Raw genomic sequence first — 21,215 nt, forward strand, 5'->3', positions numbered from 1 at the left:
GAATAATTGCCATCTGTCACTAATTTGATGGTAAAACTGACATAAAGAATTCTTCAACAACTGTTCAGAGAATGCTTTTGGTTCTTTGGTATCTGAAGCTGCAGCAAGTGTAGGTATCAGAAATCCTTTGGAATGACAATCATATGCCATTCTGATCTATATGCACAAAATGTTAACAAGATAAATACTAACAGAAAAATTACCTTTCTATGCCTGAAAACATTCAAGCAAAGCTAACAATGCTATTAACAATGGTGCTACATAATCCTGTTAACCATATTATCAATATTCATTATGATAAAATTCAACAAATAATTCAGGGTTGATAACCATTAAAAAATTTCCCTCTTTTCTTACGAACACCAATGGTGCTTACACTGTACGAGAACTCAGCATACATCTGTAAAATAAATGGCACATATAAGTACATCTATTGTACCAATGCCAACAGTTTTAATCATTTTTGGCACATTGTGATTTCCTGATATAACAAATTTAAAATCTGAAACTGTACAAATTTACCAAATCATGGCTTTAAACAAATTAAACATAAATGTAACCATACAATAAGTGTAGCACAACCATGGACTGTAGGAGTCTCCAGAAAAGAGGTTCTAGGTAAAATAAGAACCCTCTCTTATAGTGGGGTCCTGCAATAATCATAAGGAACTAAATGTGTTTGCTGGTAGAGTATTCCTGTCAGTGCTGTATGGATGTGAGGTAAATGCCTTAAAAAATGTAAAGAATAGGGTGAATGTACCAAAAGTGAAATTTCAGAGGACAATATGTGGTGTGAGGAGCACTGATTTAGTAAAAATGATAAGAAGAAAGGTGTGGTGGTATGAGGCTATTTATGAAAGAGTTGAAGAGGGAGTAGTGATATGCTTTGGACTTTTGGGAAGGATGACTAAGAGGGTCAGAAGTGGAGGGAATAATGGAAAGGGAGAAACAAGGAAAGAGGTGGAAGGACGGAGTGAAAAATGTTATGAAGGTTAAGAGCCTGAATATGCTGACGGGTACGAGGCATGCAAGGAACAGAGCGAACTGGATTGATGTGGTATACATGGCATGAAATACTGTCAATGAGCTGAACCAGGGTATATGAAGGAGTTAGGAGAAACCATGAAAAGGTCTATGGGGCCTGGTTGTGGACTGCAGCCTATGGTTTCAGTGCATTATACATACCAGCAAGGAAATGAACGTAAGCAAATGAGACCATTTCTTCACATTCCTGGAACTATCTCAGTAACGAGGGGAAACTGTGAATATGAAAAAAAAAATATCTTCCTTCATATTTGCTTGCTATTTCTCACCTTAGTGAGGTAGTGCCAAGAAAAGATGAAGAAAAGGCCTCATTTGCTCACATCCATTCTCTAGCTGTCATGTGCAATGCAATGCACTAAAACCACAGCACCTCTCCACAACCAGACCCACAGACCTTTCAGTGGTTTCTTCTACGTAAGTATGTATGTATGTATTCTTTATACATTTCTTGCATTAGCGAGGTAGTGCCTGGATCAGACAAAAAAGGCCACATTCACTCGTTCATTCTCGAGCCGTCATGTGCACTGCACCAAAATCTTTCCATAGTTTTCCCTGATTTTTCCTGTATGTGTGTGGGCGCATGTGTATATACATGTTTTTTCGGTGCATTACACACAACAGCTTGAGTGCAGATGTGAGAGGATGTGGCTTTTTTTCATCTGTCTCCTGGCACTACCTCTGATGCACATGACAGCTACAGACAGAGTGTGAACAAATGTCGCCTCTGTTGTCTTTTCCTAGCTCTAATTCACATGCGCACGGGGGGAAGGGGGTGCCATTTCATGTGTGGCGGGGTGGTGACAGGAATGGATGAAGGCAGCAAGTATGAATATGTACATGTGTATATATGTATATGTCTGTGTATGTAAATGTATGTACATGTTGAAATGTATAGGTATGTATATGCACATGTCTGGGCATGTATGTATATACATGTGTATGTGGGTGGGTGGGTTGGGCCATTCTTTCGTCTGTTTCTTTGCACTACCTCGCCAATGCAGGAGTCAATGACAATGTATTAATAAAAAAAATATATGTATATTTTCTAAGCATTTCTCACATCCTCTACCACTTCTGAAACCACACTGCTCTTCCCCAATCTGATGATCTGTACATGCCTTTACCCTCTCAATCAATACCTCCCATATAATTTCCCATGAATACTCATCAAACTTGTACCTCTGTAATTTGAACACTCACCTTTTATCCCCTTTACCTTTGTACAATGGTACTATGCATGCATTCTGCCAATCCTCAGGCACTTCACCATGAACCATACATACATACATTGAACATCCTTACCAACCAGTCAACAACACAGTCATCCCCTTTTTTAATAAATTCCACTGCAATACCATCCAAACCCACCACCTTGCTGGCTTTCATCTTCAAAAAAGCTTTCACTACCTCTTCTCTGTTTACCCAACCATTCTCCCTGACCTGGACTTGTATGTAGCATTTATGAATCTGGAGAAGACATATGATAGGGTTGATGGAGATGCTTTTCGGAAGGTATTAAGAGTATGTGGTGTGGGAGGTAAGTTGCTAGAAGCAGTGAAAAGTTTTTACCAAGGATGTAAGGCATGTGTAAGAATAGGAAGAGAGGAAAGTGATTGGTTCCCAGTGAATGTTTGTTTGTGGCAGGGGTGCGTGATGTCTCCATGATTGTTTAATTTGTTTATCGTTGGGTGGTTAGGGAGGTGAATGCAAGTTTTTTTTTTGGGGGGGGGAAGAAAGAGAGAGAGAGAGAGAGAGAGAGAGAGAGAGAGAGAGAGAGAGAGGGGGGGGGGGGGCGCAAGTATGCAGTCTGTTGTGGATGAAAGGGGCTTGAGAAGAGAGTCAGATGTTGTTCGCTGATGATACAGCACTGGTGGCTGATTTGGGTGAGAAATTGCAGAAGTTGAAGACTGAGTATGGTAAAGTGTGAGAAAGAAGAATGCTGAGAGTAAATGTGAATAAGAGCAAGGTTATTAGGCTCAGAAGGGTTGAGGGACAAGTTAATTAGGAAGTAAGTTTGAATGGAGAAAAACTGGAGGAAGTGAAGTGTTTTAGACATCTGGGAATGGATTTAGCAGTGGATGGAACCACGGAAGCAGAAGTGAGTCACAGGGTGGGGGATGGGGTGAAGGTTCTGGGAGCAGTGAAAAATGTGTGGAAGGCGAGAACATTATCTCAGAGAGCAAAGATGTTATATGGTTGCGAGGCGTGGGCTATAGATAGGGTTGTGCGGAGAAGGGTGGATGTGTTGGACATGAAATGTTTGAGGACAATCTGTGGTGCGAGAGGGTTTGATCAAATAAATCAATAAAAGAGTGACAGGATAATAAAAAGAGTGTGGTTGACAGATCAGAAGAGGGTGTGTTGAAATAGTCTGGACATATGGAGAGAATGAGTGAGGAAAGATTGACAGATTGACAAAGATGATACATGTGTCAGAAGTGGAGGGAACAAAGAGTGCTGGGAGACCCAATTAGAGGTGGAAGGAGGGAGCGAAAAAGATTTTGAGTGATTGGGGCCTGAACATGCAGGAGGGTGAAGGGTGCACACAGAATAGAAAGAGCTGGAACAAAGTGGTATACTAGGGCTGACATGCTGCCAATGGACTGAACCAGGGCTTGTGAAACATTCGAAGTAAACCATGGAAAGGTCTGTGGGGCCTGGATGTGGATATATATATAATAATCACCTCAGGACCCATTTCCTGGAAGGATTCTGATGTTACTCCAAGACCCCTTTTCCATGAGATCCAGCAGCTTAAGGCCTATTACTTCTAGTAGCAAGGAAATGATGGACTATATTTAAATGAGAAGTTTTATGAGATAATGTACTCCCTTTTGTGAAAAAACAATGGTACAGCCTTGCTGAAGGTGATTTCTAGCTCAAATTGTAACCACAGTCAGGCAGAGTCCAGCTTATATACATGGGTTTTGGAAAGGAGCAGGTATGCAAATTGTTAAAAGGTGAGGGGTGGATCCAGGGAGGTGAGTCAGTTGTTGCCTGCAGATAATACAGCACAGGTGGTAAAATCCAGGTAGAACTGCTAAAAGTGGTGACTGAATTTGGGAGCATGTGCGAAAGGAGAAAGCAGAGAGTAAATGTCTAGAGGCAGACATGTTAGTTGTGTTTCATGTTGAGGAATGTGTGCAAAGAGAGATCAGTATCTTGTAAGACAAAAATAGACACATTTAAATGTATAAGTCTCAATGGGGCTGTATGAATGTAAAACATGTGTTATAGATAAAAAGTACAGAAGAGTAAGTGAATGCGTTGGAAATGAAATATTCAAGGGCTATATGTCATGGGAGGAGGACTGATCAAGTAAGAAATGATGGTAAAAGAGAGGTATGTTAATGAAATTAGTTTGTTGAGAGTACTTTCAAAGGTGTGCTAAAATGGTTTTGACATATGGAAAGAATGAGTGAGGAGAAGGTTGACAATAGACTGAACTGGAGATGTATGGATGGCATGAATAAGGTTTTGAGTGCTTGGGACCTGAACATACAGGAGAGTATAAGGCATGCAAGGGACAGAGAGAATTGAAGTGATGTGGTATTCAGAGGCAATGTGCTGTCAATGGACTGAACTAAAGCATACAAAGCAGCTATGGAGAAACAGAGAAAAGTCTGTGGGGTCTGCCTGTGGATTGGGAGCTGTGGTTCTGGTGCATTATAACTGACAGCTAGAAAATAGGTGTGAGTGAATGAGGCCACATCTTAGTATGTTCCTGGTGCTACCTCACTAAATTCACTACTAAATGGGTAAGCAGGTAGGTTTTGCATGAATATCAATACAATTCAACAGAAAAAAAATACTGTTGTAACAAAATGAGATCTCACTCCCACTTATTTAAGAACTATGATTTCATAACCTAATACAGATATGACTAAGATAGCTGTGATTATCAAACTGAATCTTCATATCACAAGATGCATTAAAAGTATCTCTAACCCATTTGGCTTATTCAGTGGATGATAAAAATATATACACACTGCCTGAGGTATCACCAAGATCTGGGAGGAGGAATCTCTAACTCTACTAGAAGAATCATTATCATATTTTCTATTTAAGTAACTTGTATCTAATTAACCATTGCTCATGACAATATGTATAGATAATGCTCAAGTCACCATGAGACAATATAATACACCAGACCATTCAAATAATATAACTTTTCTACTATATGATAAATCTAATACACCAAAATCTGAAATAATACCACAAGCTGAATCTACCTTAAATAAAAGGAATCCAAGAGACCTGAGTCTGTTTCAATCAAAAAAAGCAATAAATTCCCATGAAAATGTAAGAGGAAAAATTATTCATGTAAAAGGTTTATCAACATAGCAAAGAGCAAATATCTTATTTCAGTTATATATATAACTGGAAATCCTCCCCTCTTGTTTTTTTCAATTTTCCAAAAGAAGGAACAGAGAAGGGGGCCAGGTGAGGATATTCCCTCAAAGGCCCAGTACTCTGTTCTTAATGCTAACTCGCTATCGTGGGAAATGGCGAATAGTATGAAAATATATATATATATATATATATATATATATATATATATATATATATATATATATATATATATATATATATTTCTTTCTTTCGTACTATTCGCCATTTCCCGCGATAACGATGTAGCGTTAAGAACAGAGGACTGGGCCTCTGAGGGAACATCCTCACCCGGCCCCCTTCTGTGTTCCTTCCTTTGGGGAATATATATATATATATATATATATATATATATATATATATATATATATATATATATATATATATATATATCTGAGGCTAACTTTTGTTAGGGTAAAAATTAGTTTTAACTTGTAATAAATGCATATCCTAATACTAAACTTTGAGTTAAAATCAACATACTTACAAGTTAACAAACACATTTTACTAAATTCATTTAGATCTGTAAAGAATTAACATTAAACACATGCATGAACATGTTTTCTCCTCTAAGAATTCTATCTTTCACTTAATCATAAAGACAGGAATAGCGATAAAGAGGAAACTCCAACAAATGAGATTTTATAAGAAATAGTAGCAATAATAAGGTAAACAATCTAAAAATAATACTATAAATTGCACATTAAACAGTTTCAACATTGCCTTTAACTCTATTTCTTCGTATAGGGCTAAAGTCAGAGGAGCCAACACTGTTCCTTGGACCATCTTGCTTCTGTCTTTCATTTTCTGCCATGCTGCTGTTTGTATTGGGTTCAAAAACATCATAACCAACATTAGTTCTTGTGAGGGGCGGTTTGGCAGTAAAGGAAGTTTCTGTCTCATCCATTTGAGGTAAATGTGCCATTATATGAGGAGTGGCATTCACATGTGATGTTGATGTAATCAAGCTGTGGCCATCACTTTCTGTAGGGAAGACATGCGAATCACTAACAGCTGGCAAGAGAAGTGGTGGAGGAATGTGGCTTAGAGGCGGAAGGAGGCGAGTGGGGCCAGGAGACAATTCAGGATTTCCCACAAGCGATGCACAGGGCCATACTCCCTCATCTGTTCCAAGACCAATGTTGTTTGGCCTTGATGGTGACTCAATATTTTCAGAAATGCCTCTTTCTGTTGTATGCATCTCTTCTGCAGTGCTAGAGCTGCTACTGCTGTTGCTGCCCTGAGGGGAGCTAGTACTGTCTATATTCACCTACCCAATGGATCAAAATATATCATCATCAATAATGCTGTACCTTATGTATAATATAACAATAATTAATATTTCAGATTAAATCATGACTTGAAAAATATTTAAGAAAAGGCAATTATTCTACAGAATCAAACTTTATAAATTATTACAATACACATTCAATGAAGAGCAATGAATATCACAAAATGATCTACAATTCAATAAGTAAACTTTTTCATACTAAGTATTTTCAATCATATACTCTTACAACACAGTACTGATTAATATACACAACTGTAATGATTACATAAAAATTGCTTCCAGTTTTTAGATTGAGGTGGGTGACAGCAAATATAAATATTCTCCTAGAATATGAAAATAGGTTACTACATATATATAATCATATACATTCATACATACAAACATATTTATACACTCAAGTGCCTATTGGTCTACAAAAAAAAATTCCACTTTTCAACCATCTTTTAAAAACTATAATCATGAAATAAAATAGTGCTTTTAGGCTGTTACAGCTATCTATACCTATGGGTCTCTACGTTTATGTGAAAATGTACTCAGAAAATCTATCATTGCAGGCCTGCAGCCAGATTTTCATACTGGGATTTTAAGTATTGTAGTCTTAATTATTGCAGTTATGTGACCTTGAAAGCTAAGGGGAAAAATCACCTATTTTCTAGAAATCTTTTGTGTATTCTAGTCAGAACTGACACTATTTTTACTATATCTTTAATAAAAATTTATCCTTTTCTAATGAGGTGTCACATCCCCTTATCATCTCTGGATATGGGCCTGTTATAGAATACTTTAAGAGATCACAGCAAGGATATAAAGTTATGAGGTACAAAAGGGCTTCTATAATGAAAAAGGTAACATGCACTTGAAGGAAAAGAAGACTACGTGTACAAGTTTAATTTCTAAATCAAACAGAGAACAGTAAATCATGTTATTATCCTTGGTTTTAAGGGAATATCTACAATTTATGGCTTTTAATAAAATGGGGTATATTGCAGAATCAAAAGGAGTCAGAAGGGATTCTTCTATTTGCAATGACACAATGATTAGTGTAAGCAATGCCAAAAAAGTTACAAGTAATAAAGATGTGCAGAAAAGTGAAATTAAATAAAATAAAAGTAAAAGCATACTTGTTCCTGATGCTACCTTGCCAAAGTAAGAGAGGCAACTACGGAAAACAGGAAAGTAAAAGCTAGATATTTTGTGCATAAGAAATGCGTGAATAAAAAGCTATAATATTCTGAGCTTGAGACATCTACAAACATATGTCTATGATGTATCTTAAGAGATAAGCAGCATGTAAATCTATCAAAAAACATTCAAGATTTGATATGCCTATTGTTGTAGTTGTCTACATATATACCTGACAATGAGAACTTAATAACTGGGAAACAACTTGAATCTTCCAATCCATACAGTTTCCATCTTATCCAAACAACAATTATCCCTCATGGTGGGAGCATGTAACAATCAAACCAGACCTTCACTTACACATATCTTTTCTGAGACCAGACCTTCATTTATACATAATTACTTTGGAAGGCAAAGAAAAGACAACAGAGTTGGTTGGGGTGGCAACCATGTGTCTGAGGATCATAAAATTTTGAAGTAGGAGAGAAAGTTCTTTTTTAAAGTAGAAATAATTAAATTCTGAAGTTAAGTAATTCACAACTAGTTCATAGTCTTGTCAAATAAAAGAAGTTCACTAACAAATCCAATGTTATGCTTTTGTGAGAGTAAGATTTTTCTGATAACAGTACATACAGCAGCTTCAATTCCATGGTATAACATCATGTAATCTGCCACAGGTCATTACATCCATGGATTCCAATATGAAAACATCAAGGACTGATATGTCTGTGCATGTTTGTAGAGAGCATTTTGAGGAGGATATTGCTAACTAATTGCCCAGCGGCAGCAAGAACTTCCATGCACATAAAAAGAACTTCTACTTTTCACTTTTTGTCATGTGAGACCAAGATCTCCATTTATACCATCTAGATACACAAAAAGCTTCCATTACATCAAATCCCTTACCACTCATCTAATACCTTCATCTGAATTATCCCTAACCCCCTATCAATTCCCTCACTACAGTTATCTACTTCCACCATCTTCTCCTTGAACCTTCTACTATACTGCTGTAAGTTGTTCTAAACCATCTATCACCTGCTTTACACTTTACATCCCCATCATACCCAAAAAGACTTTCATCCATGTCTTTTTGATGACATTTTCACACCCACAACCATCCCACATTTTCATTCTTCATTCTACCTACACTTAATTCTAACTATGCTGTGCAAGTTATCTATTCCTGCTGCTCTTAGTTTTGACCTATCTTGATTGATATACAATTGGGTTTTACATACAATCATCAGTGTAGAGACAAGTAATCCATCATGAAAACTTCTTGCACATTCTATGCTCAAATTTTTTCATTTCACTAGATTTCTGTTTATCTCCCTTGTGAGACAATATTTTCAACTCCTGCTTTTCCACTACCATCCTTTCTAAACTTTATTTTCAAGTACTTAAACTTATCCACAACTTCCAGTTCTTCACCATGCAGACTGATTTTATACTTTTTGAAAAACTTGCATTTCACTTTTAAGTACATGTACTTTCAGCATTTTCTTCTATCAATGCATAATCAAACTGGTCCACCACTCAGATTTGGCTAACAACAACAAAGCATCATTTGCCCATAACAACTGTGCCAAATTCTTTTCGGTTTCTCAATGGCTAAAAAAGTATAACACAAAAATCACTCTTCCTTGCTGTCATTTCATGTGTTGCTCTATCCATAAAGACAATGAATAACCAAAGTGACATCATCAAACCTTGAAGCACTCACATGCCTATGTCAAACCACTCAGTTATAACCCTGTTTATTTTCCCATATGTGCAAGTTCCATCATAAGGATCTTAATGGCAATTAAAAGTCATCAATGCCCTCCTAAGACACTGAAAACTATCCATAGAACTTTCCATCTAACTTTTTCATAAGCCTTTTCTAATCCATAAACACTGCATACATCTCTTTCTCTACACCTGCAATAATCTGATCAATACACTCACTCTCCTTCCTATATCCACACTGTCTTCACCATCATAAGGTGGGGTTCACTAATCCTTTTAACATATTCAATTACTCTCCTATCATACACCACATCAACTATGCAAAGGTGACTTATTCCACTGTGGTTTCTGAACTCGCTTCTGCTTTCCTTCTACTTTGTACAGTAGAAAAATTTTATCTGCGTAAATCATTAGTGTGAATACTGAAAAATGGAACAATCTGGAAAATATTTGGTATCTACCGAGAACTCATCATTTGGTGGACAATGTCAATTATAGCACATGGCCAGTTTATAATGATGAAATAATCAAAAGTTTATTTGGGGACAAATTTGTTTTATTGTAGTGTTGATACCATCTTCCTTATCACCTGGAAAGGTTCTCAGCCTATTTGTCCATTTTTTTTCTCATCTGTTATATGAGAATGGAAACCCAATTTATAATGCTACATCTATAGGCAACCAATTCTGATCAATGTTGCATTTGCCATGATCACACTAACAATATCAATCAAGGACATCCTGAAAGGCTAGCCAGACAAAATGCATTTCAAATATCTAAGCAAAATTTTCAGCACAGCTGATTATAAAAAAATTATCAGGCTGAGTGCTGAGAGACAAGCACAGTGCTAAAGCTTCAAGAAGAGTATGGTAAGAAAAAACAAAATGAAGGCCATTTTCAAAAATAAAGTTTGATTGGAGCTGCGCAACTTAAATTACTCATGCTAGTGGGATGTGCAACTTAAAAATAATGACTCACATGGTACAAGCAGTTCTGATGAGCTTTCAAGAAAGTTGATGAGGAGTTTGGGAGTTGACAGGTACAGAGAAATCGGAGGGAGATGAGCCATTATGAAGACAGTGGCTGATAAAGATATGATGAGGAAATAGAGTAATGTAGGGCATAAGAGCATACCTAAATGAGTTGTATATAAAAAGGATGACGAAAGCTAAGGTAGAAAGGCAGAGTGAGTCAGCATACAAGAGAGTGGTGTGTCCAATTTAGGTGAATGAAAGAAAATAGAGGAAGACTAAAGGTAAACTGGAGGATAAAACTAGAAAGCATTAGTGTCAGATAGATATCCTGAAGGAGGAATAAGGATAAATGTGAAAAATTTAAGTAATATAATGAAAGACGGTACAGATTATGGAGAGACAAAAAGAGGGACCAGACATCATTATTTTGCCTAATTCTGAATTCACAAAAATCTTAAGAGTACTAATCATCTGACAAGCAAAATATTCTAATTATTAATATCTTTACTACTGGGGGTGAGTCAGTATGGAGTAATATGCTTCAATAAGGCTTCACATGAGGCAAAACCACTCACATGTTTCTTCCTACATCTATGCCAACTATTCCATAAGAAATGGTTCATACATATCATTAATAACAAGTAGTAGTGAAAGTGATCCTTCCAACATTACATAAAACTAGGTGCTTTATTACATCTGGCTTAGACTGTAGCATTGAATTTTTCTTAACATGAAACCTGAAGTGAATGACTACTTTTGTAGAGATCCCTATCACTCTCAAGAGTACTTCAGAGTACCTATTGTATAGCTGCAGGGATGTTCTTGCACAGTACAAGGAATCTAACCACTAAGTTATCTGATAACTGAACTGCATGATATAATATACAGGGCAACAATCCCACATTTAGTTACAGAGCATGATTCTGAATATTTCACAAATGATACTAATTACCAAATGCTACAATGTTTTTCTAACATACGTGAACCTCAATCAGTACTGTATTTCAAAAGGTCTACTATATCATAATTACAAAATCATAACTCACATTCTGCTTTTGAGTTACATCAAGCTACAGCATTGTAAATCATTTAATATTAACAATATCTTGGCTTACACTATGCTTTCAGTTAAAATTCCATATAAGGAGATGATAAAACAGAAACACAAACCTTAGACATAGGTGGTGAAACTTGTGGTACACCCCCAGGGGTCATCATGTCTTCCATGGGAATTTCTTCACTGCGAGGTCGAGGACGAGAACTGGAGCGAGAAACCCTTTCATGAGAGGCTGAGGGCTGTCTGCTGCTCTGACGACTGCTACGACTTGGGCTCTGGGATTCAGACCGTCCTGTACAATTGGTAGGATGTTCTTCTGAATGGAAAATAATAAGAGGTTGTGGCACACTGAGTATCTTATAAAAAAAATTCATAAGAAATCAATGGCATATAACCCCCAAAAATTACCGAAATAATTCAGAAAGCCTATCTGAAACTTTGATGTTCATATATTCTTCAAAAACTTAATGTACAGTCAAGATGCTCACTTGTAACATGAAGGGTTTTCTAGAAATGTTTTGGATATGCATGACAAAAATAAGTCTGCTAAATGCAAGGAAATGTTTGATAACAAATGTCAGGGGTAAGGAGTGATGAAGTGAATGAGACAGGATGACCTTAACATTTGTTTTCTTCAATTTATCAGCCCTGGTGTTACTCATATCCAATTTTTCTGTTTTTTTCACTTATGTTAAGCTTAGATTTTTAGGTGGTGAAAACAAGAATTAGCTGTACTGAAAACTAAAGAGCAAAACTTCACAGTCAAAAATATTTTTTCTTCCTGGTTTTATGTGAAAATGCAACTGATTTTAATAAAGAGTGGTTGCGGAAAAATCTATCCAAAGAAAAAAGTACAGGATGGCTTGTCTGTTTCAGGTCACAACTAACCCCATGTGTGGTAGGGGATAATGTTATTAGGAAGTCACTGTGCAAGGGTGTGAAGGTGCTTGCCACTCTGGGTCATGTGGTGACTTTAAGTTTCTGTTTTGCTGTCAAAATTACCTTTGGTTTCTTCATGGAGCGGGGGGCTGGAAATCCTCCCCTCTCGTTTTTTTTTAATTTTCCAAAAGAGGGAACAGAGAAGGGGGCCAGGTGAGGATATTCCCTCAAAGGCCCAGTCCTCTGTTCTTAATGCTACCTCACTATCGCGGTAAATGGCGAATAGTATGAAAGATATATATATATATATATATATATATATATCAGAGGTGGAGGGAACGAAGAGAAGTGGGAGACCAAATTGGAGGTGGAAAGATGGAGTGAAAAAGATTTTGAGTGATCGAGGCCTGAACATGCAGGAGGGTGAAAGGCGTGCAAGGAATAGAGTGAATTGGAACGATGTGGTATACCGGGGTCGACGTGCTGTCAATGGATTGAAGCAGGGCATGTGAAGCGTCTGGGGTAAACCATGGAAAGTTCTGTGGGGCCTGGATGTGGAAAGGGAGCTGTGGTTTCGGTGCATTATTACATGACAGCTAGAGACTGAATGTGAACGAATGGGGCCTTTGTTGTCTTTTCCTTGCGCTACCTCGCACACATGAGGGGGTTTTTATTCCATGTGTGGCGAGATGGCGATGGGAATGAATAAAGGCAGATAGTATGAATTATGTACATGTGTATATATGTATATGTCTGTGTGTGTATATATATGTGTACATTGAGATGTATAGATATGTATATTTGCGTGTGTGGACGTGTATGTATATACATGCGTATGTGGGTGGGTTGGGCCATTCTTTTGTCTGTTTCCTTGCGCTACCTCGCTAACACGGGAGACAGCAACAAAGCAAAATAAATATAAAATAAATATAAATATATTTGTTTATGGATGGGGTTGTTAGGGAGATGAATTCAAGAGTTTTGGAGAGAGGGGCAAGTATGAAGTCTGTTGCGGATAAAGAGAGCTTGGGAAGTGAGTCAGTTGTTGTTCGCTGATGATACAGCACTGGTGGCTGATTCATGTGAGAAACTGCTGAAGCAGGTGACTGACTTTGGTAAAGTGTGTGAAAGAAGAAAGCTGAGAGTAAATGTGAATAAGCACAAGGTTATTAGGCACAGTAAGGTTGAGGGACAAGTCAATTGGGAGGTAAGTTTGAATGGAGAAAAACTGGAGGAAGTGAAGTGTTTTAGATATCTGGGAGTGGATTTGGCAGCGGATGGAACAATGGAAGCGGAAGTAAATCATAGGGCGGGGGAGGGGGTGAAAGTTCTGGGAGAGTTGAAGAATGTGTGGAAGTCGAGAACATTATCTCAGAAAGCAAAAATGGGTATGTTTGAAGGAATAATTGTTCCAACAATGTTATATGGTTGTGAGGCATGGGCTACGGATAGAGTTGTGCAGAGGAGGGTGGATGTGCTGGAAATGAGATGTTTGAGGACAATATGTGGTGTGAGGTGGTTTGATCGAGTAAGTAATGAAAGGGATGTGTGGTAATAAAAAGAGTGTGGTTGAGAGAGCAAAAGAGGGTGTTTTGAAATGGTTTAGTCATATGGAGAGAATGAGTGAGGAAAGATTGACAAAGAGGATATATGTGTCAGAGGTGGAGGGAACGAGGAGAAGTGGGAGACCAAATTGGAGGAGGAAAGATGGAGTGAAAAAGATTTTGAGTGATTGGGGCCTGAACATGCAGGAGGGTGGAAGGCGTGCAAGGAATAGAGTGAATTAGAACAATGTGGTATACCGGGGTCGACGTGCTGTCAATGGATTGAACCAGGGCATGTGAAGCGTCTGAGGTAAATCATGGAAAGTTTTGTGGGGCCTGGATGTGGACAGGGAGCTGTGGTTTCGGTGCATTATACATGACAGCTAGAGACTGAGCGTGAACGAATGTTGCCTTTGTTGTCTTTTCCTAGCGCTACCTTGCACACATGCAGGGGGAGGGGGTTGTCATTTTATGTGTGGTGGGGTGGCGACAGGAATGAATAAGGGCAGACAGTATGAATTATGTACATGTGTATATATGTATATGTCTGTGTGTGTATATATATGTATATGTTGAGATGTATAGGTACGTATATGCGTGTGTGTGGACATGTATGTATATACATGTGTATGTGGGTGGGTTGGGCCATTCTTTCGTCTGTCTCCCTGCGCTACCTCGCTAACGTGGGAGACAGCGACATAGTATAATAAATAAATAAATATAGTTCTAAATGACACAAATTTGACAGAGAAGGCATAAAATGGTATGGGAATGATAAAGGGGTAAGTCTGGGGTCTGTCTATGTTATAGATAGTAGCCATCCTATAAAGTAACATTATCTTGACTTAGAAGTGCCTGGACACTCTTGCACGCTCCATGTCTCATCAAAACAATGCTAAAGGGCTAATATTAACTTTTCATCATCATCTAAACTGCATCATTCATACCTATCCATATCATTCTTGTTCCCATGTTCATACTCTTATGCTATCCATTTTCTCATTATGAGGAATATGTTTACCTAACAGCTATAACTTGCATCTCTTACAAAAGCAAGTTTTCCATTATATTCTAATAATTTATTTTCCTTTTTCTCATTTCCACTTAAGGCCTGGCCTTGAAGAGGATGTATATCCATGCCTGCAGCTTTAAATAGATAAACCAAAATGTTTTACTACTTTCCAACTCACCTTTTCCTCTGCTTGTGCATGCTGTACTAACCTAGCATATGAGGTTAGACTTGAATGAGTAAAGGGAAGCATAAAATTCTGATCATAAACTTTCTTTAGCAATAAACATCTACATACCTGTATCTGAAGTAGTTTGTTGACCCAACACACCTTCTCGTTTCAGAGCAAACCCTGGCACACGAGTTACATTAAACATTGGGCGGTGAGACTGACTACGACTACGTCCATCAGCAACCCCTACACGGCTTAGTCCACGTCCTTCAAGAAAAATATTTCATACACTTAATCCCATGAATACCAAGGCCCAGAATTTAATGCTATGTATCTTTCAAGGTAAAGAGGGTTGTTCTCCTTTCTTCATTAATAATCAATACCTTAGAATGTATACAAATACTGCTAATCTTGACAAGTCAAATACATACTTTTCATTATCTCCTTTTGTTATTCATTCAGCCTTGAAAATTTTACAACTTATATAATCTGTATCAAAAAGAAAAACTGTGAAAATCATGTGCTTGAAAATAATAAGGACCAACAATCTAACTATCAAGCAACCTGAAAAAAAAGGGAGGGGGCTTAATTACCTATTTGTACAGTAAAGGCAGGAAATTCTACATGTGCAAATATGTGCACAATTATATCTTATATACTTCCTAAAACAATCACATCCATGAATATCTCTTCCACTTCCAGACACAATATCTGAATTTATGCATCTGTTTCTTTCAAATAAGATGTTTCCTACCCACAACATGCCTGCAAATAATTTTGTTTCTGAGAGGGAGAATTTGTCCTGCTCAAACTTTACCATCTTCCTCTTCCATTTTTCATTTGTTAATCATATCTTCAACAGCATCCTTATGCAACAACTTTCAATCAAAATCTGCACTATTCTATATTCTTAAGTACAGTATAAGAAAAACAAAACACTTTTCAGTCAAAACATGAGGAGGACCTTTACATGAATAACACTATGATGATACGGAGAAAGCTATTTTCACATGAGACACACTTCCCAATTAGAAAGAATGGGATGGTGTCTATATGTTTCTTACTATAAAACCAGCAATGCTCCTGACCTAAAGAAAACCACCACAAAGCAAAATGCCACTACGAAGATTTACTTTCACTCATTAAAAGCAACAACACAACTACAGTACAACAGATAATGGAATGAAAGAATGGAATGGGTAGGTAAGATTAATGAAGTATGACAACCACTGGAAACAGCAGTGATCTGTCTTTAAACTACATTAAAATGTGCTTTCCTCTGTGCACTCAATACATCTGTGCAGACTTTATACACAAACCATGCTAAATATATTACATAACACAAACAAACCTATAGTTAAAGCCATATCATACCTTCTACAGATAATAAAAGGAAATATTTTCAGAAATGTTATAGTGTAATTGTATTTTGATGGAAACCTTCATCCAGCACTTTCATCAGACAAAAGCTACAAACTAATCACCTTTACCCATTATCAAATACCCTTCACCCCTAAAACCAATATGCTGAAATAATGAATAAGCATATAAACACACACAAACCAAATGACACTTGCCCTCCTCGTCCTTGACCCAGTTCCCTGCCTCCAACAGATGAGAAGAATTCTGTCACTTTTTTGAGTGCCGTCGCACCTTCCCTGTAAATTTCCCCACACAAATGTTCAGTGTATACTTTTTACATTTATGAAAATCCAGTGTGTACTCTTTAAATGTGTGAAAATCCACCATGGAAAACATAAATTTTCATAAAAACCAATGGAAATAAGAAACTGAAAAATGTGATAATTTGCATAATACAACGGATGCTTTTTAATTCAAATATAATAACTCTAAAAGTGACCCAATAGTACAGCTCCTTAAACTGTTATTATACAGTTCATCTGCTTTTACACTATTTTCATAATGACATATTTCGATGAACAGGAAAAAAAAGAAGATAGGATTAACACCTTTTACAAGTAAGTGACACATTCATCAGAAATGCTAAAACAGTAGGTGCAACATGCAAGACTGCTGAAGCTAAGGCTAACTGCTTAAGCAGTGATAGAAGTAGTTATAAGAAAAGGTGCAAGGCTGCAACTGCAAAGAAAGAAAGTGGATCGAATGGTGAAACATGAACATAAAATAATGTTTGACAGTGAGATGTGGATTTTGAATGAGAGGTAATGAAATGGATGACCAAGGAAAGCTTATGGAATAAGAATGAAAAGGAGAAGTATACCAATGATGAATAATCCTTAAAAGATTGGCAATGTAAAAGATGCAATGTTGACATGGTATAAATGTAAGCAAAATGATGAAATATTAAACTGGGATGGAAAGGCAATGAATTAAATGCAAAGGTGAAAGTAAACACAAATGTAGCATGATGAATGATACTTATTAGTTTTGCTAGAGATTTTGGATGTTACCCTACTTTACATATGATAATAGAAATTTCATCTTATAGTTAAGAAAAAATGGACTAACAAAGCATGATATACGAACAAAAGAGTGATGGCAGACAAGAGTATGACTAATATAATTCTTTAGCAAGAAAGAGTATAACAAGCAGGCATAATTTGAGGTCCTGGAAAGGGTAATGTGTGAACTTATCATGCTATGTGATAGTAATATTCATAACTGCCTATCACATCAAATGGTTAGACTACAAATGTGACTGAGGAAGCAAGGATAAAAGTTAAAGAATGAAAGAATAATGCTTAATTCTAAGGTTAAACAGACAGCAGGGAGACATGAATAATATGGTACAGTGTGAGATTGTGGTGATGTACAGATAACTGAGTGCATTAATTGAGGCAGACAAAAGAGTATGTGGAACAATAATCAAAGACTGAAGATCGAGTGTATGGCACAAATAATATCTAAGGAAGTCAATTAATGAGAAAAGAGTTTGGTAAAAGCTGAATCATGACAACAATTGGTTAAAGGAGGGCAGCAAGTATAGGATACAGTGTAAGGTATAAAAAAAGTTAAAAAGATACTATCAATATTCATTATTCTTGATCGCCGTTTCCTGCATCAATGAGGCAGCACCAGGAAAGAAAGGAAGATTGGCCCATCCACTCATATACACATAAATGCCCATACTTACACATATACATACATATACATATCAACATACATACACACACATACACAGATATATAGATATATACACATGTACATATACATGCTTACCTTCATCCAATCCTGAAGCTACCCTGCCCCACAGGAAACAGCATCGCTACCCCTACTTTAGTGAGGTAGCTACATATGAATAAAAGGAAAGCAAAAGGCAATGCTGGAAGAAGGATTTATATATGAAAACCTTGTGGGGACTAAAAATCTAATCTGGAAGGGTGCAAGTGTAAAAGATGAGTATGCATGTGAAGCATGTCTGGAAGTCTGCTTGTCATTAAGGATGGAGTTTGTAGGACAAGAATAAAGTAATTTAGAAAAAAAATGCATCAATTAAAAGATGTAATACATAATAGAGCAGGCCTGGCACAAAGGAGCGGCAAAAGTGCAAAGAGAAATGAGTAGAAACATAAATGAAAAACTGATAAGAAGTGGGTGTAGATGGAAACATGAATGAGGTGAAGTGTGGAAATGAACTTGCTCTTGAACAGATCTGAAAAGTATGTATGGAAGCACAGAAAAATCTTATGTGCTGTGCCTGATAACAGGACCATAAAAAGCAAAAGGTAGTAAAAATTTACAATAGTCACAGAGCAATAAGTCTTATCATCACAGCTGGAAAGGTGTAAAGTAAGATTATGGATAATTTATCATGAAGAATGAGCCTCTAACTGCTGAAGGATATGATGTATTTGTGGAGAAAAAGAGGATGGGCAAAACCATATTTTCTTCATCTGAATTGGATAGAAAAAAAGCTTATAGAAAAAAAAGTGAAATCTTATGCATCTAGAAAAGTAAGGACTTGAAGCTCTCTCACAATGGAGTGCATGGAAGACTTCCAATTGCACTATTTCATAATAGAGATAGTGATCATGAGAAAATAAATGGACTGAAAGAGTGGTCTGATGCATCATGTCACCATGACTGTTTAATACTGGTGACCAGATGTCTCAACATGCATCATCCAGAATAGTTATGCTGACATACATTGGAGGCCTCATGCATTTAAAGCTTTAAAAATTTATCTAAAATCCATTTTTGGGAGAACAATACCAATTCTGGGTCTACATACAGATGTTCCAAATTTAAGTGCATACCAACCTTTCCTGGGAATCACCTAGTCATATCATGCATCCTGCTGAGCTCAGCAGGGCTTCCCCCAACTTCACTCATGATTAATATCTATGGCAGCATCAGTAAATTTGTTTCATAATTGTAATGTTCATATAAGATTTAATATTTGCCATGTGTCAGTGCAATCAATTACAAACAAATGCACATAAGAAAATATAAAACCAAGAACAGCATTACAAACTAATAATTACTGTAAACAATTACACATGAACAGTAGTATACATAGCAACAAACTCACTTCATGATGATGATGTTGGTATAATATTTATTATTATCTATATCGTACTTGATCGCCATTTCCTGCATCAGGAAACAGACAAAGAATGGCCCATCCATTCATATATATATGCATATACATAAACACCCATACACACACACACACATATACATCCTTATATATATCAACTCATACATATATAAACATGTACATATTCATACTTGCTTGCTTTCGTCCATTCTTGGTGCTACCCTGTCCCACTGGAAACAGCATCTCTACTTCTTGTTCAGTTAGGTAGTGCCAGGAAAACAGACAAAAAAGGCTACATTCATTCACACTCAGTCTCTAGCTGTCATGTGTAATGCATCAAAACCACAGCTCCCTATCAACATCCATGCCCTTCAGACTTTTCCACGGTTTACCCCAGATGTTTCACATGCCATGGTTCAGTCCACTAACAGCAAGTCGACCCCAGTATACCACACTGTTCCGATTCACTCTATTCCTTGCATGCCTCACCCTCCTGTATGTTCAGGCCCCAATCACTCAAAATCTTTTTAACTCTATCATTCCACCTCCAATTTGGTCTCCCGCTTCTCCTTGTTCTCTTCACCTCAGCCACAGATATCCTTTGTCAATCCTTCCTCACTCATTCTTCCAGATGTCCAAACCATTTTAACACACCCTCTTGTGCTCTCTCAACCACACTCTTTTTACTTTCACACATCTCTCTTACCCTTTCATTACTTACTCGATCAAACCACCTCACACCAGATATTGTCCAAACATATTCATTATGTGACATTCATTTTTTTCATTCATTTCAAGCTAAAAGTTTGTTTTTCTAAATTGTTTCTTACATTTTTCATATGTATATATATGTATGTGTGTGTGTGTGTGTGTATGTGCATGTGTGTGTGTGTGTGTGTGTGTGTGTATATGTATATATATATGTATATTATCCCTGGGGATAGGGGTGAAAGAATACTTCCCACGTATTCCTCGCGTGTCGTAGAAAGCGACTAGAGGGGACGGGAGCGGGGGGCCGGAAATCCTCCCCTCCTTGTATTAACTTTCTAAAATGGGAAACAGAAGAAGGAGTCACGCGGGGAGTGATCATCCTCCTCGAAGGCTCAGAGTGGGGTGCCTAAATGTGTGTGGATGTAACCAAGATGTGAAAAAAGGAGAGATAGGTAGTATGTTTGAGGAAAGGAACCTGGATGTTTTGGCTCTGAGTGAAACGAAGCTCAAGGGTAAAGGGGAAGAGTGGTTTGGAAATGTCTGGGGAGTGAAGTCAGGGGTTAGTGAGAGGACAAGAGCAAGGGAAGGAGTAGCAATACTCCTGAAACAGGAGTTGTGGGAGTATGTGATAGAATGTAAGAAAGTAAATTCTCGATTGATATGGGTAAAACTGAAAGTTGATGGAGAGAGGTGGGTGATTATTGGTGCATATGCACCTGGGCATGAGAAGAAAGATCATGAGAGGCAAGTGTTTTGGGAGCAGCTAAATG

The 21,215-nt window shown here is 37.3% G+C and overlaps 1 protein-coding gene across 7 annotated transcripts in view; it reads right to left on the bottom strand.

Moving 5' to 3' along the window:
* Nucleotides 1-175: 175 nt before the first annotated feature.
* ema (C-type lectin domain containing ema) overlaps nt 176-21,215 on the bottom strand; it is a 69,760-nt gene continuing 48,720 nt past the window's right edge. The window contains exons 18-20 of one of the 7 annotated variants that reach the window (XM_071679135.1): nt 15,339-15,479; nt 11,722-11,924; nt 176-400 (exon numbers count right to left, since the gene is read on the bottom strand). In XM_071679135.1, the coding sequence (XP_071535236.1) occupies nt 317-400; nt 11,722-11,924; nt 15,339-15,479 (428 nt within the window). In that variant the 3' untranslated portion in view covers nt 176-316. Of the gene's footprint in view, nt 401-5,989; nt 6,704-11,721; nt 11,925-15,338; nt 15,480-16,789; nt 16,871-21,215 lie in introns of those variants that run through there. The other 6 variants (XM_071679134.1, XM_071679133.1, XM_071679132.1 and 3 more) reach the window with 6 other exon arrangements.

Source organism: Panulirus ornatus, chromosome 29 (assembly GCF_036320965.1).
Source record: "Panulirus ornatus isolate Po-2019 chromosome 29, ASM3632096v1, whole genome shotgun sequence".
NCBI lineage: Eukaryota > Metazoa > Arthropoda > Malacostraca > Decapoda > Palinuridae > Panulirus > Panulirus ornatus.